The 27,237-nt window shown below is 42.0% G+C and overlaps 2 protein-coding genes across 5 annotated transcripts; both read left to right on the plus strand.

Annotated features, from left to right (window-relative positions):
- Positions 1 to 3,847: 3,847 nt before the first annotated feature.
- Positions 3,848 to 19,423, plus strand: LOC121920376. Of its 4 annotated transcripts, XM_042447508.1 has the most exons (16): positions 3,848 to 4,179; positions 4,284 to 4,693; positions 9,442 to 9,695; positions 9,890 to 9,999; positions 10,262 to 10,399; positions 10,612 to 10,691; positions 11,850 to 11,949; positions 12,375 to 12,470; positions 12,822 to 12,923; positions 13,057 to 13,192; positions 13,318 to 13,409; positions 14,178 to 14,330; positions 14,946 to 15,042; positions 15,390 to 15,491; positions 17,787 to 17,992; positions 19,298 to 19,387. In XM_042447508.1, exons 2-14 carry the CDS (start codon positions 4,614 to 4,616, stop codon positions 15,419 to 15,421), a joined length of 1,470 nt encoding a protein of 489 aa, XP_042303442.1. In that variant the 5' UTR covers positions 3,848 to 4,179; positions 4,284 to 4,613; the 3' UTR covers positions 15,422 to 15,491; positions 17,787 to 17,992; positions 19,298 to 19,387. The 4 variants fall into 4 exon arrangements, with proteins under 4 accessions (XP_042303442.1, XP_042303441.1, XP_042303443.1 ...); XM_042447507.1 differs by having other exon boundaries at positions 3,848 to 4,693; positions 19,301 to 19,423; XM_042447510.1 differs by lacking the exon at positions 4,284 to 4,693 and having other exon boundaries at positions 4,141 to 4,179.
- LOC121920547 (sialic acid synthase-like) lies at positions 17,999 to 21,203 on the plus strand. Its single transcript, XM_042447677.1, is given in 4 exon segments — positions 17,999 to 18,003; positions 19,266 to 19,356; positions 19,358 to 19,492; positions 20,695 to 21,203. Coding segments are annotated over 4 exon segments (435 nt in total). The 3' UTR covers positions 20,899 to 21,203.
- The last annotated feature ends 6,034 nt before the right edge of the window (positions 21,204 to 27,237 follow it).

Raw genomic sequence — 27,237 nt, forward strand, 5'->3', positions numbered from 1 at the left:
GACCCATAATGGAGGATGAAAGGGCCCCAAAGAGGATTTCCGAACCTTAACAACACCTGAAAGTTTCCCTGATGCTTCTATTGAAAGGAGCAACCTGATCTCCCTCCTTAATTCCAATCCACAGTGAAAGATATTTCCCCCAAGAGGCCTCCAGGAAGAGCCCCATCGTCCACAGCCAGCTCAGTCTGGGATGCTAAGGGAGGCCAGTCCAGGTGCCGGGTGGCCCTCCGTCCGTCCTCCTTTCCTTCTCATTCCTCCTCTTTTCCCCAGCAACAGCCCCTTTCCCAAGAAGGCTGCATCCGCACGGCAGGAATAAGGCACTTTGGCACCACTTTAACCCCTCAGTGCTATGGAATCCTGGGATTTTACCTTTGGGACACTTAGCCTTCTCTGCCAGAGAGCTCTGCTGCCACAACAGACTACAAATCCCAGGATCCCACAGGATGGAGCCAGGAGAGTGAAAGCGGTTTCAAATTGCATTATTTCTTCAGTGCAGATACAGACTGAGTCGGTTTCAAAAGGATAGAAGTATCTAAGTCGAATTTTTACCCTCTTAAAATGTTTTTTCTTTTAAAAAAATAAACAATATGTTTTTCTGTCTAATCCTTATTTTTGTTGTTGTTTGTGTGTTTATTTGTTTCATTCTTGGTCATGTGATTTAGGTCTGGTCTGTCAACTTCCTTCTTGCCTGCAAATCTCTTTCTTTAAAAATATTTTTATTGAAATAATACAAAAAAGTACATTATAAACACACAACAATATCATACAAATATATATATATATATATATATATATATACACACACACACACACACACACACACACATACACAATGGAACAAAAACATAGACAAATTGATATATTTACAAACATCACAACATAAATACTAAATTGTTGCTGAAGAAAGAGAAGTTAAAATACTTCCATTAGAACTTATAGCATTTTGTGTACTTAACTTAATTTTTTCCCTCTAACTTTATATTGACAACAAAAACTCTGACCAATATATAAATATATATATATATATATCTTCGTCTTGTTATTTGGTGTTTCAATGACATGAATCCTAGTAACTCCAAGTTTTATAATTGTATAATTTCACATTAAAATAAAGAACATAAACCCAGGGAGGAGGGAAAGCGGGAAAGACAATATCAGATCTATTACTATTGAACAATGAGTTCTCTAAGGATTTTTATATTCGTATTGCAGGTCTTAAACATCAAGTTTCCTATCAACCATAGCACTTTCTAGTAGTCTTTTAATTTTTATAGACAAAGGAACTTTTACTTAAATAACATTGATTTAGATATAATAAAGATAAAGAATATCCACTCACAGACCAGGTCATCCTATTCATATTACTATTTCTAGACATTCCCATTCTTTCTGAATTATATCTGTGTCAGTATCTTTTAGGCTAGCTGTTAGAATATCTAGTGTCTTAGTTTCATTTAATTTAGCCAACCACTCCTCTTCTGAGGGTATAAGAGAGTTTTTCCAATCCTGGGCATACAGGATTCTGGCCATAGTTGCCATATAAAGTATCATACGCGAATAGTTTTGAACATGGTTAACATCCAGTACCGCTACCATGTTCAACAGAAATAAACGTGGATCCAAGGGAATGTCGATCTTCAAAATATGTACAGTGCTACCTCGGGTTACGAAATTAATTCGTTCCGCTGCCCCGTTCGTAACCCGATGCATTTCGCAACCCGAAAAAGGCTTTCCGTTAGTGCTGGAAAGCCGCGCGTTTGAATTTCGCGCCGAAAAAAATTTCGTAACTCGAAAAAACCTTCGTATCCCGGAACAGTTTTTTCCAATCTAACTTTTTCGTATCCCGGAAATTTCGTAACGCGATCAATTCGTATCCCGGGGTACCACTGTACCATTAATCACTGTATTTCCCCCCAAAACAAGACAGCTTTGTCACATTCCCACAAAGCATGAAAGTAGGGGCCTTTCAATCTCTCACACTTCCAGCATTTACTATTTCCTGCTTTATGGATCTTCTTTATCTTTACAGGTGTCATGTGCCATCTAAAGAACATTTTGGTGTAATTTTCCTTACAGTTTTGACATAAGGTAAATTTCTTGGTATCTTTCCAAGACTGTTCCCAGAGTTCAGTGTCTATTGGCTCTCCTATGTCCTGCGCCCACTGTATCATAGTATGTCTAATATATTCATCTTCTAGATCTCTCTCCTTTAAGATTTTGTAGACAGATGCTTGATCCCTTTTCCCCATGATCTTATCTAATTCATTCATCTCTCTAGAAATTCCCAAATTTTTACAGTCTAATCTAAATCTTTCTGTTTACTGAAAACACAGATACCAATCTACCTTAAAGCTGTCCTTTTCAAGTTGTTCTCCTGTTTTGAAATAGATCTATATTTCTCTCTGTAAGATAGATTCACAAGTATTTTGCTTTCTTCACAACTTTATATCCATAGATTCTGCTCAATTCCAGCTGCTCATCTTTATCTAGGTTTTTTGTAATAAGGGAGTTTTTTTTAAAGTAATTTTCAATCCAGACAAATTCATGCAAAATGAGGTTCAGGGCACCAATTTCCTTTAATGGATCATCCAGGAAACAAATTAAATCGTCTGCAAATGCCCTGAGTTTATATGTCTGATCTTTAACTTTCACCCCACTTATAACGGGGTTAGATCTAATATTATTTAATAGGACCTCAAATGCAACAACAAAAAGTAAGGGAGACAGGGACATCCCTGTCTAGTCCCACGTTGTACCTTAAAAAAATCAGTTCTCTCATTGTTAATCAATAATTGGGCTTTGTGCTCTACATAAATTGTCGATATCCACTTGGTTATTTTCTGCCCTAGATTCATCCACTGCAAAGTCTCCTGAAGGAAATTCCATCTGATCCTGTCGAATCCTTTCTCTTCGTCTACCAGAAGCATTGCTAGCTTCCTATCGTTATTCCGCTCATAGCGTTCAATTATATTCAACACAATCCTCAGATTATCCTTGCCGTGTCGGCCTGGAAGGAATCTTCATTGATCTCCATGGATATGATTAGATAATATAGTCCTCAACCTTTCAGCAATAATTTTGGTATATATTTTGTAATCTGTGTTTGTTAGAGAAATAGGTCTAAAGTTGATAATATCATCTTTGATTTTTCCATCTTTTGGTATTAGCGTTATATATGCATCCTTCCATGAGTCCGGCATACCATTCATTTGTATATCATTCATCATGTTTTTAAGAGGTGTTCTAATAACCTCCTCCAGTTTTTTGTAGAATATAGAAGGAAGTCTGTCTGGTCCTGGTACTTTATTTACCTTAAGTTTTTTAATTGCATTGGATATCTCCTCCTAAGTGATATCATGATTTCGTTGCTCTCTCTCATTGTTGCTTAATACCATAGAATCCTGATTTGCTAAATAGTTACGAATTTTCTTTCTTATACCTTTGTTATCATCATTTTTTGCAATAAAGATTTTCATAAAAGTCCTTTAAAAAGCCTTTAATAGCTTTCTGTTTCATCACCTTCTTTCCATCAAAATAGATTTCTGTAATTAGCTTCTTTTCTTTAAGCTTTCTTAACCTCTGTGCAAGTAGCTTTCCCGCTTTGTTTCCATGTTCAAATTGCTTCTGCTTAATTAGTAACATTTTTTTAATTTCAGCTATATCTAATATTTTCAGTTTCTGTTTAAGAGATTCAATTGAGAGTTTCATATTCTTGTCCCCTCTTTCTTTCAATTCTTTCTCCTTCTGGTCCAGTTCCTCCTGCAATATACTCCTTAGTTTCATTATTTCTCTCTTTTTCTCTGCATTTAATTTAATCAGAATTCCTCTAATCACAGCTTTCCCCATGTCCCATATTCTTTTAAGCTTCATATAGCTTGTAGTGTTTTCTTTAAAGTACAATTGAAATTATTTTTTCACCTGGAGCTATCGTCACCCTCAGCTGCAGCCGTTCCGTTTTGGTGGCGTTTGCTTAGCCCACACCTTAAACAACGAAGTAAGAAGAGCCTTGAAGAGAGCAAATGGAACTCTTATAGTGCTTTACTAATTTTATTTCCTTTTGTTACAAGAAACCTCTCTGGACTGGTGGGAAAAAAGAGTTCTGGTTTGGAGAATGGACTAGACTGGAGTCCTGGTGAACCGGGTGTGTTCGACGGAAGATAAGTAGGAAAGATACCTCAGGTCTGTAGAAATCGTGGAGGACTGAAAGTACCCTTTTTGTTTTCTTTCTTTCCTCCTCCTTCGGCAGTTTGGATTTGGGACTTTTTTTTTGTTCTGGAAAGCAGAGGCTGGAAAGGAGTGGAGCATTTTGGGAAAACCCTGAGGTTAGGTGGACGTGAGTTGTGAGACTGACGCTGACAAAGGTGCTTGAAAAAGAAGGACTTGAGGGGAGTTGCGGAGAGTGGAAGATCTGAAGAAGGAACGGAGAATAAGAGAAAGAACACAGACGGTTGGCAAATGTCCGGGAAAGAATGGTGGAAGCTTAAGAGACAGACAGGGACAGTGGGACTAAGGAACAAAGAATAAAGAAAAGAGGTTTGAAAAATTTTAGTGACTTGTTGAGAAAGCTGGGAGTGGAAAAGGAGAAGAGTAAAGATCTATTGTGAGTTTGGAGGATGGCCAGGAGGAGTTTGGAGGACACGTACCTACAGTTTGGAGGACGGCTAAGAGGAGTATGGAGGACAAGTATCTACAGGTGGGGACTATTTGACTCTACCTATTGTAAGAGGAACTGGGGAATTCCTTTCCTAAAGGAATAAAAATATATTAGGACTCTCATCCTGACAAGAACAAAGTTATCCTGTTATAAATAAAGCTACCTTCTTTCCTTTCCTTCTTTTTGAGAGGAAACCTTTACAAAGGGTGAACAGTCCATAGAAACAAGAACTCTCATTGCAGGAAAGAAAGGCAGATTGAGGTCACGGCATTCAGTAGCGGTGGCCACAATCCAGCTTCGGGAAGGGTGGCTTCAAGCTGCTCCTTCCTCTGGTCTATTTCACCCCAGTGTTCCAATGCCTTGGAATCACTTCCCTTGCCATCCTCCTTTTTCCACATCACCTCCTGGATCTTTCCAGCCCCCAAAGGTGGTAAGGCGATTCGAAGGAATCACTAGCCTAGAGATAGGAGAAAAGATTGCTGGGCATATTAGTGAAACATGGCCTAGAGACAGGGAAAAGGTGCTAATAGATATAAGCCAGTCAGACAGGGAAAGAACTGAATAGGGTTTTGGGGAGCTATGATTGATGAAATAGTTCAGGGGTCACTGTGTGATCTCAATAAAGCTTCCACTTTGCTCTTTTTCACAACAGTGTCTGGCTGTTCCTGTTAAGTTCTGATGGAGAGTCTGGTCTGAAAAACAATGTCTGAATAACCCTTTAGTCAGTGGAAGTAACCACACACTGTGGGTCACGTACATCAACCCTCTCCTGTTATTTTTGCTAGATATGGGCCCCTCTGGATCTCTCTGACTTCTTCTAAACATTGGGGGACAAAAAAGATTTCTGCTCCACAAACCCTCTGGGAACAGCAATTCTCCTTTTAAAAACGGATGCAGCCCCAAACCCATGCCTGATCCCTTCTACATCTGGTTTCATAGCATTTTGCATTTTTTGTCCATTTTAAGCCATTTGAGGGCATGGATTTCTGGAAAATGTTTTAAAAAATCTTTAGAGATGCATGTTTTTGGGAGGGGTACTGGGAAGCCAAAGAGCCAGAAAAAGGTCCTTGAAGTCTGTATGGGACCGGAGGTCAACAGTTTTCCCAGCCCACTTCTGTCAAAAGATCTCCCAGTTGAAAGAAAAGTATCCCATCCAGACCAAGGCGGATTGCAGCTCTCCTCTTGGAAGGGGAAGGGGCTAAAGTTGGGGGGGGTTAACCAGCTCTCCCAATGTTCTTGACCCCAGGCCATTCCCCAGAAAGACTCCCCTGAAAGGGATCTGATATTTGGCAAGCCTCTGTTCATCTTGTTCCAGCCTTTCTGCAAGCAGATATCGACACTGGGCTTAAACCAAGCTCTCTAAAGTTCCAGGTGACAATGTTGGGTTTGAGCAAGTCATCTCAGGAGATCCATGAATTGGATCATGGAAGGAAGGCGGGAGAGCCTTTGGGTAAAATTACAGAAGGGGAGAGGGGGAACAACAGTGACACCACTGTGTAGGTCTGCTTAGACCTCCAAGTCAGAGTGAAAAACTGAATGAAGCTTAGCCTAAACAAATGACCAAACATTTGAACATTCAGAATGAGGAGATGGAATAGGAATGGACCCTTACAACTGATATCACTTGTACATGAAACTGGCAAGAATGGAAGGTCCAACAAACTCCAGACTTGCCTTGCTGGCAATTTCATTGGAACTAGGCACACCAAAGTCTAATACAAAGAGATGGATCGTGTTAGTTAATTTTAATTAATTTCTCTGTCCTCTCCTCATCCATCCAGATGGTGGAAGAACATACGCCCAAACTCATAATGTACCTACAGCTCTAGATATCTGTATGTGGGTAAGTTGGATAAACAAACTGAACACCCATGAAGACAGGAGCTAGGAAGCTCAGTTGTGAGGCTGAACATCATCCATCAGAGCATATACTCCTTTGTGACATGTCCCTGCTGGCAGCCTTTAAGAGGCTTGACTGAAAGCAGCCCTTTTGTGGGAGTAAGGAGATCGAAGTAGAAGGAGGGAGGAGTTGTTTGAGAGAGTTAGAGCGAGTTAGAGCCAGCCTTTAATTTAATTAGAGTTTATAGATTTAGTTTGTTTTGTATCCTTGTAGACATAGACATAGCTGTTTGTTTTATTTATTTATTAGTGTTCTGTTATTAGTCTTATTAGTGTTTATTATTATTACTTAGTAGTTACTTTTCATAATCTCTAGAGTATATTCTTTAGAGGGAGGGTGGGGTGTAGATTAGAGAAAAAACAGGCAAGGAAAGTGGCAGTCGATCTCCTGAAAGATGTGAGTAGCCTTTCTTTCTGATCTCTAGTTGGGGGGGTTAACCAGTTTTCTTTCTGTTTCGGCCCTTCTGGCTGTCTCCCTCCAGCCATGATCCAGATCCAACTTCCATTCTCTGTTGCCAAAAGGGACCTATCCTCAGTTGAGCAGTAGGCCCTCTGTATCCACAGCTTCTTTATCCATGGATTCAAGCATCCACGGCTTGTAAACATTCAAGAAAATATATAAATTCCATAAAGCAAAGCTTGATTTTTGCCATTTCAGATAAGGGACTATGTCCCTATACTTAAAGGGATATATCTATATTATATTTAAAGGTCCTGGAACCAAACCCCAGTGCATACCAAGAATCCACTGTACAACTCATTCTCTTTTTTGACTCAATAAGAAACTTTCGGTGTTTTCATTGATTAAAGCCAATACTATTTTTTATGAAAGGCAATGAGAAATGAGTCAAGATTTTAAACGAACAAGGCCCTGATGGCTGCTGTGCCAAATATCGTGGGTGCAGGATTGGACCATTGTTCATTTGGGAGAAATCCTGGGCTTAGCTGAGGGAGTTTTTCTCAAGCGATTCTCCTCTTCATCTGCTTTGTTTTCACTATCTCCAATCCTCCCTCCTGCCCCAATACTAAGTCACTCAAATGAGAAGCAAATTCACTTGCTTGGGAACATTTTCTTGTTTCACCCTTGGGGTAAAAGGTCCAAGGTTGAAGTATAGAGATCCAAACTCCCAGTTTCTAGCAGGTTCTTCAGGTGAACAGTGTAAACTTCGTGGGCTGGGGTTTATAAACCGGACTCCTGTGGCCTAAAATAGCAAGCTCAAATAAGGCAACTGCTTCTGGGGTAGCAGAATGCTATGGGGAGGAGGATTACCTGCTTCTTAGCACCTATCTTTCAGGATTAGTTGTGGAACATTTCACGTGAGGGGATTGCTAACCACAAGGGCTCATTCCCACTGGAAGTATAACCCGATTTCTGATTGGTTTTGCTGCTTGTCAGCAATCGATTCCAAAAGGTCCCTTGTTCTTGGTACAAAACAGGATCTTTTCCTTACTCCAGTGTAATCTGGATTTTTTTGGCACAATTGTCATTAGTTTGCGTCACTTCAAAAATAAATATCAATCATCACGGCAGGAGGAGTGTGGAGTCCCCCCCCCCATAATCTACAAATTATGGGGGGAAGCCCCCTGCTATGCTTGGACTGGGTGAGCCAAGCTTGACAGGGGTCTTTGTAAAAAAAGGAATTCATTGAAAATTTGATTCATTGGTTTTGCAACTACTTGCCTTTGCAAATAGTTGCAATATCAATGAATCGAACTTTCTATGAATTTTATTTTTAAAAAATGCACCCATCAGTCATACAAGAAGCAGCTTGCTGTATCATGACAGGATTCTATCACACTGTGACAGAAACTGGTTTCAAATGGGAATGAGGGTCATTTACACTGATCGGCAATTCGGTCTGGTTCATAGTGGGAACAGCCCCCATGAGTTTTAAAAGTGGAGGAAGGACTTGGGAAACAGCTATCAAAGAGCAGAGGGAGAGGGAGGGAAAAAAAGTTGGCTTATTGTAGGGGTAGCATCAAATTTATTTATTTATTATATTTATTTGTATCCCGCTCTTTTCTCAGGACTGGGACTCAGAGCGGCTTCACAGCAATAAAAACAGTCCAATTAAAAACATTTTTTTTTAAAAAAAAGTACATTAAAAAAGATCCCCTTTCCCTCCACCATTCCCTTTTCCTTTTGTTTCATGTCTTTTAGATTGTAAGCCAGAGGGCAGGGAAATGTCTGATTAAAAACAATAATTGTAAGCTGCCCTGAGAGCCATTAGGGCTGAAGGGCGGGATATAAATGCCTAAATAAATAAATAAATAAATAAAACAATTACAGTATTAAAACAGAAAGTTATTAAAATAATCAAACATATTTTAAAAAGATAAAACTATATATAGAGAAAAAATTGTAGCAATTTTTTAAAATGGTCCAATATCCCAGCTTGTCCTTTTAGTAATTCCTTAAACACCTATATGAATGGGTAGATATTCACCTGCCGGTGGAAGGCCATCGAGGAGATAGTGGGAATAGCCCCCATGAATTTTAAAAGTGGAGGAAGGACTTAGGGAGCAGCTGTCAAAGGGCAGAGGGCAGAGTCTAGGGGCAGCCAGCAAGAAATACAATGCTTTTCCCCACATACAACTATTTAATTCTTCCTATTGCATTTAGTATGATTTATGCCAAAGTACGTGTGAAGGGAATTGACTGCAGCCTACATTTCTTTTGGGATTTTTCATCAATCCATTAACTTTTTTTGGTTAGGGAGTCTGGGTCCAATGTTGCCTAATCATTTCCCATAGGAAGGGCTCTGGCCATCCAGTGCTATCCATCCAGGGCCATTCTGGATGTAGCCTAAGCTCAGTGGAGATAGAAAGAGCCCATCCGGAGCAGGAGACCCCATTTCTCAACATCTGCTTCTCCTCCCTCCTTCTAGGTTGGGAAAACTGCTGAGTGTCTTCCGTAGGAGAAGCAGAAAAGTTGGCCCAGCTCCAGTGGACATTCCCATCACTCCTAAAAAGCCACCTAGGGCTGAAGAGAAGAAGACCCCAGGCCGTCGCTGGTGGTTCTGCCGGGGATGCCAGAAGCAACCTCTTATGGGCAAGCAGCCAGTCTGCCTTCATTATCCAGATCCCCAATACCTGTCTAGCAAGATGGAGAGTATCCTTGCAGAGAGAGCCAGTGCTTTGGGTGAGAAGAACCCCAGGGGTCTGGAGGATCTGTAGGGAGGAACCAAGGCTCTGTCTATCTGGGTAAAAGGGAGGGGATGCCTGGAGTTCCAGCTCCCAAATTCTGCAAGGCTTCAGGGGAAAGTAGCAGCAACATCCCCTGCAAATGAAGGAGGCCAGGCTCACATGGTCCTTCTTTCTTTCTTATATCAACAGAGAGTGTGGAGTCTTCTTGTCCACTTCCCACCCTTCAATCGGAGACGAATCTGCCCATGAATGTAACAGCCATCTCAAAGATGTTCATAAAAATCAACAGCAGAAAGGAGGTACAACCTCCCTTTAGGGCTTTCCTACCCAAAGCCTGACTTTCCACAACCCTTTCCAGGTCACTTCTTCATCACAGGATTCTGAGTGTTGAGATTCTGTACATCCCCCCACTGGGACCAGGCATTCACAAGCATGGCCGTCCTGAAACTCTGTGCTTGGGATGAGTCCCATTCCCAGTCACAATCTGGGGCAGGAGGACTTAGATGACCAAAGGTGAAGAAGGATCCTCCTCACTGACAGTCTGACTCTCTTGTCTTCCAGGACATCCTGGTATGCTCTGACCAAGAGAAGCTAGACTTTCTCCGGGCTCTCTCTGCCAGTTGCATAGATGCTTTAGAGATGGGGAAGAAAGACCCGGGTCTCCGGCCCCCAAAGATTGAGTTAATCAAGGCCATTGTGGTGAGTGACTGATTCCTGAAGGGGATGGATGAGGAGCCCTGGATTTGGGCACTGGGGAGGAAGAAAGCTCCCATTTGAGGTGGGAAAACCTGGGAGGAATGTTTGGAGAGACCTTTTTCCATTGTGTCTATTTTTTTGGGGGGAGGGTACAGTGTGGGAGCTAACAGGACCTTTCCTCTCCGCTTTGATTTTAACCTTTCTCTCTCTTCCAGGTGGTGCTGGAGAGCCTACCATTAACCTCCGTGCCTTCTCCTGTGCTGTCTTGTGCCATGCTGGCACTCTACCATCTCAGGTAACCAGTGGCATCACTAGGAATGGATTTCTCTTGTGTGGTATCTCATGGTGTCACCCTCCACCACCCCATTGACCTCACCCCATACCCATCCATACAGAATCTTTAGTAATGTTTTTTGCATAATGTTATTCATAAATCGTAAATCCTGTATATCACTGAATGTAATGGGAACAGGTGAGTCATAAACAATTAGCTCAATTAAAATGACATTTTAAAATTACAACATCATATGCACAGCCTGAATGCATTTGCATGCACATTGTTTCATGTTGTTAAAGTGAAAATCTTGTTAGATGTAATTTTTTAGAATACAAATTTTAAAGAATATATACATTTTAAAAAAGTAATGTTCAATTTTAAAGTTTAAAATTATTTTTTAAAAATAAATAAAATAAAACTGGGGACTCTCCTTCCTCTTCTCACTGAGTTTTGCTCCACTCACATCATCATCACAGCATTTTAAAAGAGTGCAGGAGAATGCCACAGCCCATTTCTGTCAAAAGGCTAATGTCTGGGGAGCATTAGTGTCACCACCCTCAAGATGTTACCTGCTGTGCCCCCCACCCACCCCCTATTCCACTAGTGATGCCCTTTCATGTACCTAGGCTGCTTTGGTGCCAATGGCATTTGCACTAGCTGAACCTTCCTCAAGCTCACAGAGTGTTCATGGAGAGGCAGGGAGCCCTGAGATTTCTAGTCATGTTCTTTGAAACGTCCTCTGGCACAGACTTAGAAAGGGCTGAACCTTCTTTTCTCTCTTAAGTAAATGTCTGCCCTTTCTGCCTCTTGAGGCCCTTTAAATGTGTAAGAGGCCCTGGCATAGATGTTTCTGCAAGGTCAAGCTAGGGAGAAATTTTGTGCTGCCTTACAGACAAATTTAGATTGGTGCCAAAAGTGACCGACTCTAGCCATCAGATGAAGTAGGTCAGAGTCTACCAGAGATCTGGGAAAGAAGGCCAGGACCTGATAGAATTCCCTTTATTTACCATCCTCACAAATGCGAGTGGTCATATTTCCTGGGAGACTGTCCAAAATAGACAGAGGTGTAGGAGGAAGATACTTCCAAATGCCTTCCTCTTGGACTAGACGGAAGGATGCACTCACCTCCCTCCCTCCATTCCCATTGATAGATTTCTCCTTTTTTCCCCCCAACAGCAAGTTCAAGCCTTCACTCAATCGGGACATGGAATCACATGTTCTACGCCTGATTTTATACCAGGTCTTCACCATGGAGAGCTCCGCTGACCGCAAAGAGGTACATATGAATAAAACCCACCTGGGTTAAGTGTCTGTTGACCCAGCTGCCTGAAAGATGGCCCTTCTTCAGGAGGCAAGGGCCCAGGACTCACAGATACCCCAGGGCAGTCAGGAGAAGTTTGTTTGTGGAGGTATTTTGCTTCAGAAGGAAACCTTCCCTTTGTGTCCTAAGAACTGTTTCCTGTTGGGGTGGAGATCTTAGCCCCACAATTTAGCTTCTTTATAGTCAGCTTGTGTTTTCTCAGGAAGGAGGGCTCTGGGCTAAGTCATTGGGTTCCATGTCAGGGAGGTCACCCAACTGAACCTACAGTACTGTTGATTTCTCATTGATTTCATGAGTCTCCTGTAGATGACACTCACAAGAGGATTTAGGCTTCTTTGCCTCTTCCCATTCCCATGCCTCCCTTTCTTTTTGCCTTTCAGGACTTCTACATCTCCTCATGCTCAACACTTGAGCTTCTGCTGAAGGGTTTTCTCACAGAGGATGGAACTGTAGACCATCTGCTCTTCCTGCTGAAGGTCAGTGTTCTCAAGAGATCAGCCATTCATCCTGCTCTTCAAATTATGAAGGAGACTCCCACAGGAAAGGTTGTTATGGCCCACTCTCTCAAGCCCACTTGGGACTAGATGAGAAAAGCCCTATGCAACCAACTCCTGATGAGAAGGTGACTCCTATGGGCAGATTAAGACTGTCACCTCCAAGTAGGAGAACCCCTTGTGGAAGAAACAGGGTGACTCCATTATCTCTTAAACACCACAAGAAGTAGTGGATTTTGTTTTATGTCAAGGTAGGTATCTGTAGGAAGACTTGGTTGAGAAATGGAAGCTTCTTGTAGGTGCTACACAGTATCTTTCTGCTTCTTTCCACAGCATATTAATTTTTGGCTGCAAGGAAGCAGGGAAGAAAAGCTCCGGGCCCTAACATGTGCTTCAGCCCTAATTGACCATGCCACCGATATCCTAGGCCCTAAAGTGAGTACCACAACATGCCAGTCTGGCTCAGAGACCCTACCTCTCAGCGATCCTTACCTGAGAGGAATGAAGGCCAGGGTAGTTTGACAGAGAGCTACAGGGGAGAGAACGTTCTTGATTTCTTTCCTTCCAGGCAGCAGAACAATTCCCTGAATGGGGTCAGATGGTGTGCCAGTACATCATCCATATCAGTTCCAGCAACCCGGTAGTGAGTGAGGCAGCGAGGGATGTTCTTTCATCCATGTACAAGTTCCTCTGTATCCAGAAAAGTGAGTAAGCTGGAAAGGAGGACACAAGCACTCTCCTCACTGCAAGAAACATCAAAAACTTGGGCCATTCTGATGGAAAGACCCAAGATGCCAAGCAATTGTAAAAAGTGAGTTTTTCCTTTCAGGGCTTTCTCTAGCATACATCCAAGAGTTTTGGTGCCCTGAATACTGTGACACAGAAATGCTGGGCTATGTGGATACCTGTCTGGCAGTAGAGGTAAGCACACACCCCTTCCTTTCAAGTTCTCAGCTTCCTTTTAAGAGCACACTAAGGACCTGAGCACCCAGGGAGCAAAATCCAGTGCCCCTCAGTGATGTGGAATGTTTTTCCTGGTACAGTAAAAGTCCATTTGATCAAAAGTCCATTTGATCAAATGCAGCCCAAGGAGGGTGGGACATAGTTGTCTCTTGAAGAGAGAAGGGAGGGGAAAGTGGAACAGGGAAATGGAGAGCTCATTTCTCTTTTGGTGGAGGTGTGCCAAGGGCTGGAAGGATGGCAGGCACCTGAGAGCTCCCTCCTCTCTGCCCCAGATGGGGAGGGTTTAGGAAGAAGGAGAGGAACATTTTTGCAGCCCCACTCCTTGGAATGCCTCCCCATTCCATGAAAGAAGTCAAGGGCTGACGGATGGAGCCAGGAGCTGTGAGAAACTGAGGTTTTTAGTGGTAGTCTCTGTTCCCCAGCAAGGGTAGATTTCAGGAAGAAAATATTATGTTGTCCTTTAAAGGCCAACAGTATAGTAAGCAGGAGGTAAGTAGATGAGAGGTCCAAAGGAGTCCTAGATAACCCTCTCTTCCAAAAGACAAGCAGCTGTCTTCCTTCTTTGTCCTTGCCACTGCATTCTTGAAGCCATCCAAGAGCTGTATTCTATGAGTATTCTAGGAGAGGACAATTTCTCTTCTGTTGGGTTATGTTCATCCCCTCTTCTACTGCTTTGCCACCCCTGGCATACTCCCTTAGTGTAATGCAACCACATTTTGGTTTTAGGCATTTCAGAAAATTCTGAGTGAAAAGCAGAGGGTAGGCATGATCAATGCTGCCTGGTTGGCCACTCATAACCCCCGGCCATATATCAGCGTGCCTGGATTGCTGGTACTTTATGCGTTTGTGGGGAAAGCCGATACCTTTTTGAGGACAAACGTAAGTGAACAAACAAGGTAGGCTGAACCAGAGGGAAAAGCAGGGCTGTTTCCTTGTGAGGGTCAGTAGGGCAGTGGAAGCTGGTCTCAAAGGGCTTTTCATCAGCAGGAATAGTGCTATCACCAGCCTTCTCCTCAAGCTTCCCTCTCCCCTCCCAGTTTGTCTCCAGTCCTCAGAGGAGATGAGTTTTGCAGAACCTCAGGTTCAGGGATAATTAAAACCTTGCACACAGAAACTGCTAGAATAGGATTGTTAATATGGATCAACAGTTCCTCCATATTTGGATGCTCCTTGGGGACATAGTTAGGGGACTGATGGTGAGTGTGATGCACTCATATTGGAGCCCTTCACACCCATCAGGACATTGGAGGCACATCTGAAGAACTGTCCACTGTGTGTATGTGTGTGGTGGGGGGACAAGGTTAAAGGGAGTAACAGGGAACAGGGAATGATCCAATCACCATTTATTTAAAGTCCTAGCCAACATCCCTCCAGAAACCTCTGAGAGTTCACCCAGGGATAGATCCAATTGGAATTAACCGCCCCCTCCCCCCCCGGGAAATGCCAAAGAATCCAATTGGGGAGTCTGATGGGCTGCATTTTCTTTCTTTCTAGCGAGAGGTTGTGCAGAAGAGTATCTTAGATGCTGTGCACCAACTGAAGGAAAAAAATAAGATACCCAGAGCACTGCAAGTCCTTTTACACACCCAAGGTAACAGCTCTTCCAAAATATCTGAACCCCCAGAAATTTGCTGCAAACTATCTAGAATTCAGAAGGGTGGAATTGTTGGCCCTCTTTACTAGGTTGGTCCAAGGGGTGTGTCAGTCAGGCATTATCTGGCTTTGGCTCTCTTGTTCCTTGGCCAAAATGGAAATGCCGGAATTGTGAGGCATTCTGTGGCTCAGAGATGCTCAATGGGAAGAAGGGTCAGGTAGGATGGTCTTTGCATCCTGAAATTCCTGGAAAAAGAACTGGATAGATAGGTGAGTGTTTTTTGTAGTACAGCCTCTCCACCTCCGTTTTACAAACATTCCTTTCTTCTTTTCTTTTTTCTATAGATGATTTGATAATTGAGGACCTTGAAAACTAAGACAACCATACGCTATGGCTGTGCCTGAGAAGTTTAGTGGAGACCCAGGTGGCAGCCTTCATTGCAAACTGTAAGCTGATTCTATGGGGAACTGGCTGTGTTTTGTTGGGTACCTGTTCACCTTGGGAAAGCAGGAGATAAATTAGTTGATTTAGTTGCAAAAAAGAAGCAGTAGCTTTGCAGTACTCTGTTATGGATCCTTCTTTGACTTTATGCCCAGAGAGAAATTTAAAATTTAGGAGGGAAATTGTTAAGCAATGGCACCACAAGAGCAGATTGGGTACCCTTCTCCTGTCTTGAGGCATTCATATTTTTATCAAGCAAAGTCAAGCGTGCCAGGTTTGGCTTTTCAGGTTACAAATGAGACAATGCACACAGCATGAGGGCTGCAACCACACGGCAAAAACAATCCACTTTGACACTACTTTATCAACCATGGCTCATTGCTATGAAACTCTGGGAATTGTAATTTGCTGTGTGTGGCACCAGAGTTCTCTGACAGAGAAGGCTATAGGTCTGACAAAACTAGATTTCCCAGATTTCTGTAGCATTGGAGGATGGCATCTTAAAGTCGTGTCAAATTGGATTATTTCTGCAGTGTGTGACTGTGAAACAATATTTTATGTATTAAATATGTAAGATGTTAAGTCCAATATTGTGGCTAAATCCTGTTCTATGAAAATAAGATTACACTTCTTTGTCCAAATATCTACCTGTGTGTATAATATGTACATTATTATATAATGTGTTAGTAATAATGATGTAGTATAATAGTTATTTAAAACGATGATGGTAATCCTTTATGTTCTTCCTAGCAGCTGTTTTGAAGTAAATTAGGATTGCTTTCCTAAATAATGCACAGCTTTTCTTCTGGGTTGTTTCAATATTTTGCAGTCAACTCTGTTGGAAAGGAGACACTTGCAAATAGGCCTTATAGACATATACCCTGTTAGTCAGGCATGATTTAAATGTTGGTCATGTTCTTCTTTCTTCTTTATATTGTATTCCTTCCCAATTTATGAATCTGATTTTGGAAAATTTCCCAGCAAAAAGTATCTTTGACAAAGGTTCCAAAGTTTTGTTCCACAGGGCATAAAATGTTCAAACTCCATCATGGCTCATCTTAACCATAGTGCATGCTGCCTGCTATTGTGTTAGAAGGTGGTTGTTAAACTGCCCAATATATATACAGTAGACCCTTGTTATACTCTGGGGTTTGGTTCCAAGATCCCCTGTGGATAACAAAATCTGTGTATGCTCAAGTCCCATTCAATATAATGGTGTCCCTTATAAAAAATGGAAAATCAAGGTTTGATGTTTGAAATCTATACTTTTTTTGAACAATTTCAAACTGTGTATGCTTAACTCTGTGTATAAAAAAATCTGTGTATAAGATTGTGTGTGTGTGTGTGCACGCACACATACACATGGCAAGATTCTTCAGAGAGGGTTTCCCATTGCGGACCTTTAAGGCTGAGAGATTGTGATTTGCCCAAGGTAGGTTTTTATACTTGACTGGAGAATTGAACCCTGATCCCCAGAGTTGCATTCCAGCACTGAAACCACTACACATGGCTCTCACATACACACACGCACTCACTCACTCTTACAGAAATTCTTGGACCTGTTACTTTTGTTTTTTTGGTCTTGATGTTCATTATGCTCTGTTTTTGTCCATCCATGACTCATCCATGACTATAACAAAGTCAATTGGATGGATTGCTTTCCTATACACATTAGGAAGTGGCTGAACTGTAATACCTAGCATTCTATGCCATGAGGTACACTTGCTAAGGCTGATGGGAATGGCAGTCCAACCATATCCAGTGAGGTCCAAGCAGCTCATCTTTGTTTTAATGGATTCAGCAGGAGATCCCAGAGAGATGTCCTTTCTGCTGAACTATCCTTTATTTCTCCAACTAGGTTGTGGAGTTGTGATTACAGATCTAACAATATGAACTAAAGTTCACAGAGCTTGTTGCACAAGAAATGTGTTAGTCTTTTAAGGACCACAGGTCTGTCTGTTGTTTTCCTCTAATGTGATAAATTCACATGGGTTCAGGGTGGTAGGACCAAGAGGCCACGTGAAGCTGGTTGTGGTTGTGGTGTGCCATCAAGTCATTTCTGACTCGATCCTATCATGCAGTTTTCTTGGCAAGATTTGTTCAGAGGAGATGTGCCATCATTACATTCCCTAAGGCTGAGAGAGTGTGGTTTTCCTAAGGTCACCCAGGGTTTCATGGCCAAGCAAGGAATCAAACTGTGATTTCCAGAGTCAGAGTCCAACACTCAAACCACTACGCCATGCTGGCTATTGCAATCTGAATAGCCTTGTGAAATGCTTACTGTGTTTTTCTCTTGACAGGGATATGGAGCAGGTTATCCCACATTCCAGAAAAACTGATCTGGAACACAAATTCAATAGGAGAGCATTGGAGAGGCTGTACACATTCAAACACTCTTAGGGGAAAACCTATGGAGAGTACAAGTGCCTCTTGGAGTTTAGTCGTGACTAGTATCAGGAGCTGCAGCACTGCACAAAGGAGATTGTCAGTTTCTTGACTGCCTCAGGTATAGATGAAGTAAGGGAGATGGAGGCTCAAGGCTTCCATTTTGGTGTTTAAGAGACTGTATAGCTTATATAGCTATAAAATGTCGTTAATAAATGTTTAAATATAAGTTATTTTTGAAAAGATTAAACAGTTTATAAAGTTAAAACATTATACATAAAATCATACATGGTGACTTTTGTCTCTCCAAGGATACTGTCCAGCTTCTCTGGCTGGAATGCTAATTTAGTACACAGATTGGTTCTTCAGTTTTTAATTAATCCATAGCTTTTATTCATAAACAGTCGTATGAGATCCAGAGTTATCTTTCTTGCTGTTATGTGTACCTCCGTTTTGTATGCTTGTGGGTTTTCTGTGCACTTTCTTCCATTTGATTCCAACATAGGGTTATATTCCATTAATCTTTCAATTAATTTGGGGGTGAAGAGCACATTGATTCATTGGGGGAGGGGGAGTTACTGGTGAGTGAAATGTTGAATTGGGATTTTAGTTTTAAAAACCCCATCTTTTTACAGATGACTACAGAATCTCTGTATGAACTGGATGTTCCATTTTTATTAAGGCTGGCCTGGGAGTGGAGTCATGCACGTCCCAACTCCACCCCCGGGGCACCATGATGCTGCACACTGCTCCACATGGCGCATGGCATCACGGCACTCCCCTGGCACTGCATCCACATGACACAGCACCAAAGGAGTGCCTTAAAGCTGTGGCACCGTGGTGCTGTGGCTATTGTGCCCTTTCCAGGGTGCAAAAAGGAGCTGTTTTTTGTGGCTCCTTTTTGCACCCTGGAAAGGCCAAATCGGGTCTGCCCTGTGCAGTTGCCATGGCCCCAATCTGGTGCAGCTGAAGGCCCCTGCAGGCCACCCCTTAGCTGCCCTCTAATTGTAAACAGACGCTGAGATCCTGGTAGCAAGAAAAACAGGGCCACAAGTGCAATAGCCATCAAGAAAGTAGGGGTTTGCGTGGAGCTAGCTGGCAGGGTCTGGTTTGTTCATCACCTTTGCTTGACTCCAGAGCAAGTATTCAGGCCAAAGTCTTTAGACCAGTCTGTGCCCCCCGCCTTTCATCTCCATTGGGTTTACAAGAGTCTCAGTCAGAACAGTGGCCAGATTAATGTGAATCTCAAACACAACAAAACCATGTCTTCTTGTATTGTAACAGCTGTTCTCTAAATCCTAGGTGCCTCTAAGGAGCCCATTCTTTATCATGTCCTTCCACTCTTCTATCTTTCTAGGAATATCAGTCGGTCTTTATAGATATTCCTATTCCAGGCACAAGACTGACATAGCCATTTCTTTCCCAGCAGTTGTGATGGGAGTTAAAGTACTAGAACACCATATTATGCTGGACAAGACCTGGAAAGGAAGGAAGTGATCATGAGGTGACCCTGGAGCCCAATGAACTGGTGGAATTGGTGAGAAACATCCGCATGGTAGAAAAGGCTATGGAGTGGCCAGTCAAGCAGCTCTTGCCCTGTGAAGTTGCCTGCAATGAAAAGGTAACTGTGCTCTTGTGGACCATTTATTGTGGATTAAATTGTCCCTCCCCATTTCACTTACCGAAGGCAATAGCATCCATAGGCATATGTCATAAGGCAACAGAAAGATTGTCTTCTAGCCCGTGTCTTCCTCATTAAGTATTCCTGTCAGCAGTAGGGCTGCTAGCTTTAGTCAGCTGGAGACTCTTCCAATGTTTTAGGTAGCTGTTTTCAGGGAATTGTTTGAAAATAAATGATCCAACACCTTGCTAAAAGTTAAAATGTGAGAGAATAGTCAGTGCCTGGGTGGAAGGCCACGTGGGAACCCTGTGTGTGTTTTATGCCATCAAGAATTCATGGGAAGAAACTCAGGATGTAAGGAAAATCTGGGCACCACAACTCCATGGCCCAGGTTTTGTTTTTGCTCATCTGAGCGCTCAGGATTTCGACAATGCACCTAGCTGCAGGATCTGTCTTCTGAATTGCTAGTGGGAAATGTACTTTACAATCTGATGAACCATAAGCTTGGTTTTCACATTCCTGCACTATGAGTACCCCAGAAAGAGAGAGAGAGAAAAAATTGTAGTATGATGGGATCCCAAATTTGAACGGTAATATGTTTAACCTTGTGAGAACGTGTCATAATAGATGATCACAAGGGATGTCCCCACACCACCGTCTTCCTTCACGGGTGGCTGCTAAGATTGGGATGAAAGAGATCTTAGCAGATGCTCTATAATAATATAATTGCTGGAAAAGAGAGACTATTGTTGCAGTGTTGGGCCTACTTCACATTAATAGCTTGCAATATATCTTCCCCAATTGACTTAGCAGTCCTTGACTCATGCACACCACTGAAATCATTGTTCTGTTCATATGGTCCAAACTGAAGTCTTTTCCTCTTGTAAATGAAGCATTCCATTGAAGTTGAGAAAGAGGGATTGATTCAGGGGTGCTTTGCAATGTTTGAAAGCAGTGTTTAAGTACCAGTTGCTGGGAAAGGGCAAATGTTTTTAGGTGCTGCTTATGGACTTTTCAAAATAGCTGGCTAGCCACTCTTGGAAACAGCATGTCAGACTAGATAGATTTTGGGATATCCTTGTGAGAATGTCACATTTTCAGTTCTTAACCGCATCTGTCTCAAAACCCAGCAGCTATTTATGGCCTTTCTAGTACAGAACAGCCAGCCTGTAACTTAACCTTCTTCATTATTCTTTCTCTAGTTGGGAAAATCTGGAATTGCTAAAATCTGGATCCCAGAAGGCACAATGTTTACTCTGGACATGCTGACAGCCAAGATAGGAGAACCCAAAGGTTACCCACCAGAAGGCATCTTTGATTTGCTTGGAAAGAATGTCAAAGTTACAATTGTGGAAGATGACACCATTGTTGAAGATGTCTTTGAAAAAAGTGAAATTCTAAATTGAACTGTTTGTGTTAAGCTGCAAAGTTACAAAGAAGAGGCTTGGAGATGTGATCCTCGGGGGCCTTTTCTTTCTGGCAGGTGAACATGCTTATATAGCAGCACATTGGTCATTTTGAACAAAGAGTAACTTATTTGCAACTAGTTGTTGCAGAGCTCTGGTTCAGGCAACTTTATACAGGGTGTGCCAAAAATCATGTCTTGTAGACAATCTAATAGTCTAAAAGAGGCCATTATATTAGAATTTGGGAATGTCCGAGAAACTATTACTTATTTAAGAATCTTCTTTTTTAAAAAAATAAATTTTATTAAGCAATAAAAACAGATTTTTTTAAAAAAAACCACACATACTGATCCAAAAAATTCCTACATCCACATCCTTGTTATTCCACATTGCACCTACCGTCTCTTTCAATCTTTCCTCTATATCCACTTCACCTGTTGTTTATTTGAAATAATAATAATAATAATAATAATTATTATTGGCAATTATCATTATTATGTACTGTTCCTTTGGCACCGTTAGTAAACAATCATCTTACCACTACTCTAAAACTACATGAAATGATTGATCTAATTCATGAAACAAGAAAAATAATAGACACAATCTGTCACTGTTACTGTAAAGCTGATAACTGGCATTTCACCCCACCTATTACTATATATCTTATTACTAGTTCGCAAACATGTACGAATCTATCTATTTTTTCATCTTTCAAATAGAGATGTTAATTTATCTAGTTCTGTCACTCTAACAAATTAAGAGCCAATTCTGTATTGAAGGGATTAAGGCCTCAAGCAGACAGGGAAAAAGGAACTGGGCAGCCAAAATGGAGTGGTATTTTACTGCTCCTTTTTGCCCTGGTTCTTTTGGGAAGAGCTACACCTGGGATGCCTTCAGCAGCATTCAAGACCTTAAGGTGAATTGTGATGGCATCTGTTTGAAAGGGCGAAGCAGCTATCATTTGGTTCAATTTTAAATGCTTTTTCCCCTTTTGATAAATGTGTTGAATCACGATGTGTATCTGCGCACAGAAGGAGTGTGATGGATTAAGTACTGATCTCACATTCTTAGTTCAGCAGAGTGCCTGATTTTATGGTGGAAATAGGCTTGAGAGTAATCATTTTCCTCTCCAGGCGATGCTCTCCTTATCAAATGTTGTCCACTTGGGTGCTAACTCAGTTTCAAGACAAGTCTCTTAGGTTTTAAACACAGAGACTATATTGGACTGAAAACAAACGCTACAAGGTTGTGGGTTCCCTTAATTTCCTAAGAATTTGGTATGGAACTTCTGAAGCCATCTCTGCATTAAGCAACTTTCTTACTTTGATTAATGCCCCGAGTGCCATTTTAATTCCAAAACAATCCCCGTTCAAAGCCTTGTTGCAGACAAGAGGTCCTAAACGGTTTGATAGGTTGCCTATGATAGGCATTAAGGCCAAGAAGCAACTGAGAGAGAACTGTATGATCACCACAGAGGAAAATCTAAATGCATTACCACAGGAGTATTATGAAATTAGAAAGAAATACAGTCGTCCCTCAATTCGCAGGGGATCTGGTCCAGGACCCCCATGAGATTTGAAATTTTGTGGATATTAAGCCTTTCCTCTCTCCTCCATGCTTTCATCATCCTCCCTCCCCTCCCTCCCTTACCTCCTTCCTTACCCCCCTGCCTAGCTTTGCCTCCGGGGCTGGGAGAGGACCTTCCTCAGCCTGGGGGGGGGGGAGTGAGTCAGGTGCGGGGGCCACCAGGGCGGCCGCCATACCGATTCCCCTTCTCAATGGGCGCATGTTTCAGAAGGCAGCAAGTGGGAGGGACCCTCTGCTCCTTCTCTCTGCCCAATTGCTTTGGAGCCAGCTCAGCTGATCCAGCAGAGAGAGGAGCAGGGGGGAACCCTCTGCCCCATTGCCTTGGAGCTGGCTCAGCTGATCCAGCCCCAAGGCATTGGGGGTAAGTAGGGAGCAAGCGATGGCCCTCTGCCCCATTTCCTTGTGTTGGCTCAGCTGGTCCAGCCCAAAGCAATGGGGCAGAGAATGGGAGCAAGCGGGGGACCCTCTGCCCCATTGCCTTGTAGCTGGCTCAGCTGATCCGGCCTCCAGGCAATGAGGCAGAGAAGGAAGGAGCAAGCACGGGAACCCTCTGCCCATTGCCTTGAACCGGCTCAGGTGACCCGGCCTCAAGCATGGGTCAGAGAAAGGAGGAGTAGGGGGGGAGAGAATCTCTGCTTCCTCTCTCTGCCCATTGCCTTGGAACTGGTCAGCTGATCCAGCTCCACAGCAATGAGGCAGAGAGGGAAGCAAGGGGGACTCATTGGTCACAGTGAAGGGGGGTGGGGCGTGCACCCAGTGGGAAAGGGAAAACGCCATGGGGCCGGCGTGGGGCATAGATTACAGGCCCTGGTGGCCCCTGCACCCTAGCTCACTCTCCCTGGACTGAGGGAAGGCCCCATCCCAGACCCCGAAGCTAAGCTACGCAGGGGGGTGAAAGAAGGAGGTAATGGTGGGGGAAGGAGGGGATTGAAAGGAGTGCATGGACGGTCGCCATAATTGTCACTAAAACCAGGGACAAATGTAAGACAAATTCTGACCAAAATGTAGGACAACTGCAGGACAAAACTCCGCCAAAATGTGGGACATTTAAGGTCCACCATTTTTCTTAAATGTCCTACATTTTGGGCTGAGTTTTGTCCTGCAGTTGTCCTACAGTTTGGTCTAGAATTTGTCCACATTTTGTCCCGGGTTTTAGTGGACATTATGGCAACCCTAGACGGAGGGGAGGGAGGGGGTGAAACGCAACCTCGCGAATAATCAAACCCATGAGTCCCAAAGCCCTGAATTCGGAGGGACGACTGTAGAATCCTTGATGCTTCTTGAAAGAACAAGCACTTCAGAGGGTTGGAGTATGTTGACTGAACCTTCACTAAATAAGAATTCTAAATGTTTTTAAACCAGTTATTTCACTAAATTCTTCTAATAATTCCCCAGGGATCTTCCAAAACTAAAAATCATCCATGAATGCTCTAATCTGATACTCGTTACTTCTAATTTTTATTCCTTGACTTCTTTCTTCTCTATCCTTTTAATCAAATTTCAATTACATGGTGAGAATAGTAGCAGGATAGGGGCAATCTTGTTTTGTACCTCTATTTATCTTTATTAATACCTTAGACATTAAACCATGTCAGTTCATGAAAGTGATACATGTCTGTCAGAAAAAAAGTTGTCTTTGGCTGATCCATACTTTTACTCTTCCATTAACTAATGAAACTGTCCCATTAAGGGTTTTTTTTGGGGGGGGGGGGAGTGGAGAGTTTCCTCTGATCATTCCTTACCTTTTCTTCTATTTCCTGTCAATATTAGGATCTAATATGCCATTCCAATCCCTGAGCATTAGTATCTCTCTAATTATAATGAATTAACTTTTTTTAGTTTCCTGTAGAATTTATCTCTATTGTCTAATGTACCATAGACGCCTACCATCAATATATTTTGTGGTTGAATTCAACCTCTATTCCTTCATAATGGCCTTCACTATTCTTGATTATTTCTTTTAATTATATTTTTAGGTTACCATATAAGATAAACCCTTTATCTTTTCTGTGACGATGAAACAAATTCTTTCCCAAATTTCAAACATATTCTTTCCAAAAGATCCTACTTCTTTTTGTACAGAATTTAATCCCTTTATATTCCATCATTAATCTTTATATACATTTTATCTTCTTTTACATGAAATTTAGAGTTAATTTAATCTAATCCCCTTAAATAAGAAAACAATAATTGTATTTATTTACTTGTTTTCTTTCTCTGTTAGAATTGGCTAGATTCTTCTTTTTCTCCTTCTTCCTCCTCTTCTTCTTTCTCCTTCTCTCATTCACCTGTCTTCCTGGTGTCTTCTCTGTTTCTTTCATTGACCTCATATTTTTGGGCTTTCCCTGTGTTTGTCAATTTGTGTGGTTTGTTGGTATCTTTCCCCCATGTATCTCCTATATTTAGTCTAGAAGTCTTTTGCATAACCTAGTGCGATATCTTGGATATAGAACCCAGTCTAATGTTTATGTTTCATATACACTTTACACACATAGCCTGGAGGCATGGAGCAAAGTTTTAGTCCAGTGAAGTAATCCAGATAAGGGAGACTCAACATGATATTTGTCAATGAGGCATGACTTTTGGCACACCTTGTAAGTGTATTTTAAGTGCTGGAATGGAGCATGGCTCCAGTTGTTAGCTACCAAATGGGAGGTGAACTGTTGTAAAACTCAATGTTAAGCCTTTCATGCCTTAGGAAGGCACAAACATAGGTAAACATTTAACACCACTTGTAATTGTCGGCCTCGCTCTTTACCATGGGATCTAGATATATGTTCTTTAAATTTGCACATAGAAACATGCTCATTAGGAAATTAGATCCTGGGTTTAGTGCTGAGGAAAGTTTGGGATGTAGGAGATCAAACCTTTGTACATTATGTCATTTTTAAAAATCAATGTGCCTGTAATAAGCCTGTGCATCTGATTCATAATCATTTATCCAGTTTTTGATTTATGTAATTTTAATTGTGCTTAAATAATCTTGCATTATCCTTGATGATTTTGAACAATAAAGGTGTTTGCAAATGTTGGTAAAATGGTCCAAAGGTTCATTTTCACTTGTGAGTCATTTGTCGTCAGTTGGCCTATCCACTAGTTGGCTATCAGGGCATCAGCTCACAGTGTCCTTCCTGGCCCCTATAATGGGGCATTACTTTTGCATAAGCATCTAGGGATATGAAGCCTGTGGTGTCCCATGGAATGTAACAATTGCAGAATCCAAGAATGTGGCTTTGGCATGTGTTGTGGGCTATGTGCAGGCAAATGTTTTGTCCCAGTATGTAGATATCCCAGAGGAAGTGAGCCAACATACTCCAAATCCTCTACTGTTGGTTGACTAAATATTTGCCCCGTCCTCTTTCAAATTACAACTATGCATTCTGTTAATGTTTGCCTTAAGAAAGACAAAGAATGGCTAGTGGGTTTTTTTAAAATATGAAAAAATAAAATGTTAGATTTGCTTTCTACAATCGGTATCCATGAGAAACAGGTTGTTGTTTTTTCTGCTTCTGGTTCTCCTAAAGTGATAGGCGAATCCTGGCCGCTCCTTTGGTGCCCTGAAGGTTAAAAGCAGGCTTGGAGCTGAACAATGGGTAAAAATGGGGCATTCTACTTGAGCTCTGTTTGAGAAGTTCTCTTGGCCTCTCCGTCCCAAGTGCTAACAGTGCTTGCCAAGACAGAACCTAAAAGACAGCTTCTTGGGAACAGAAAGGCTATAACAGTACCAGAAAAAGAGACATCCCCCCTTTATCAAATAGAGGTTTTCTGCAGGGATCACGTTCCAGTATGGGCAGGGCCCCCAAAAGGTGTAATGTGTAAGTGCATAGGGCCTGAACCAAAGATATGACCATACTTTAGCTTAAAGCTCTTGCTGCCATTGTGGCAGGAATGTGTGTGTGTATACAAAGTAGGAAATTACAATTGTTGTATCATATGATTGGATTACTATTGAGCTTTACTGGGGATGGGGGACACAGGGAGAAACACATTGCCAAGTAGTTCAGCTTCTGAGTAGGGCTACATGTTATTTGCCTGATGAAGCCAGTGAATCTTTGAAGCTTGTATGATGTGTTTTATGTTTTTTAGCTGGTCCAATAAAATTCCCCTGTTTTGTGGATTGTGGTTTTGTTGCTTTCTTGCATGAGCAATTGGACTACCCCTGAATATGCTGTTTTTAGTTGCTCTTGTACCTATCCCAACTCACTGAAAACAGGAGCAGACTGCACCTCTTCTGAGTCAGTTATCAGTCACTTAAGTAGATAAGTAGACACTTCCCAAGGCACCCAGACAACTTATTTTTTTGCCATTTGTAGGGTTCAGGAATTCAGTTATCAGTGCTGAGCTCCTGTTTGGCACATCAAACATACAATCAGAGCTCCAAGCTCTTCCCTGAAAGATTTTGTTTGTATAAAAAGAAAAAAGGGAATTAAGCATTTCCACAATTACCCCAAGATCATTTGACACCTCTTCAAGCCCAAGACTGTTCCAGTTTTATTTTAGGTAACTAGTGGTTCGCGTTTCTTAATTTGCTCTCCATCATACTAACGGAAGATAGCATACTTGGTCAAACATACTACAGATACAGAACTGAACACTAGTTAGACTCATCCAACTATTGTTTTTCCAATTGCCATGTATGGATGGGGAGCTGACAGGGAAGAAAGCCATAGAAAGAAATTTACTCACTGGAGTTGTTGCTGAAGAAGAGTGCTGGGAATATTGTGGACAGCCCAAAAGTGGAACAAAGGGTTC

This window comes from Sceloporus undulatus, chromosome 2 (assembly GCF_019175285.1).
Source record: "Sceloporus undulatus isolate JIND9_A2432 ecotype Alabama chromosome 2, SceUnd_v1.1, whole genome shotgun sequence".
In the NCBI taxonomy this organism is placed as follows: Eukaryota; Metazoa; Chordata; class Lepidosauria; order Squamata; family Phrynosomatidae; genus Sceloporus; species Sceloporus undulatus.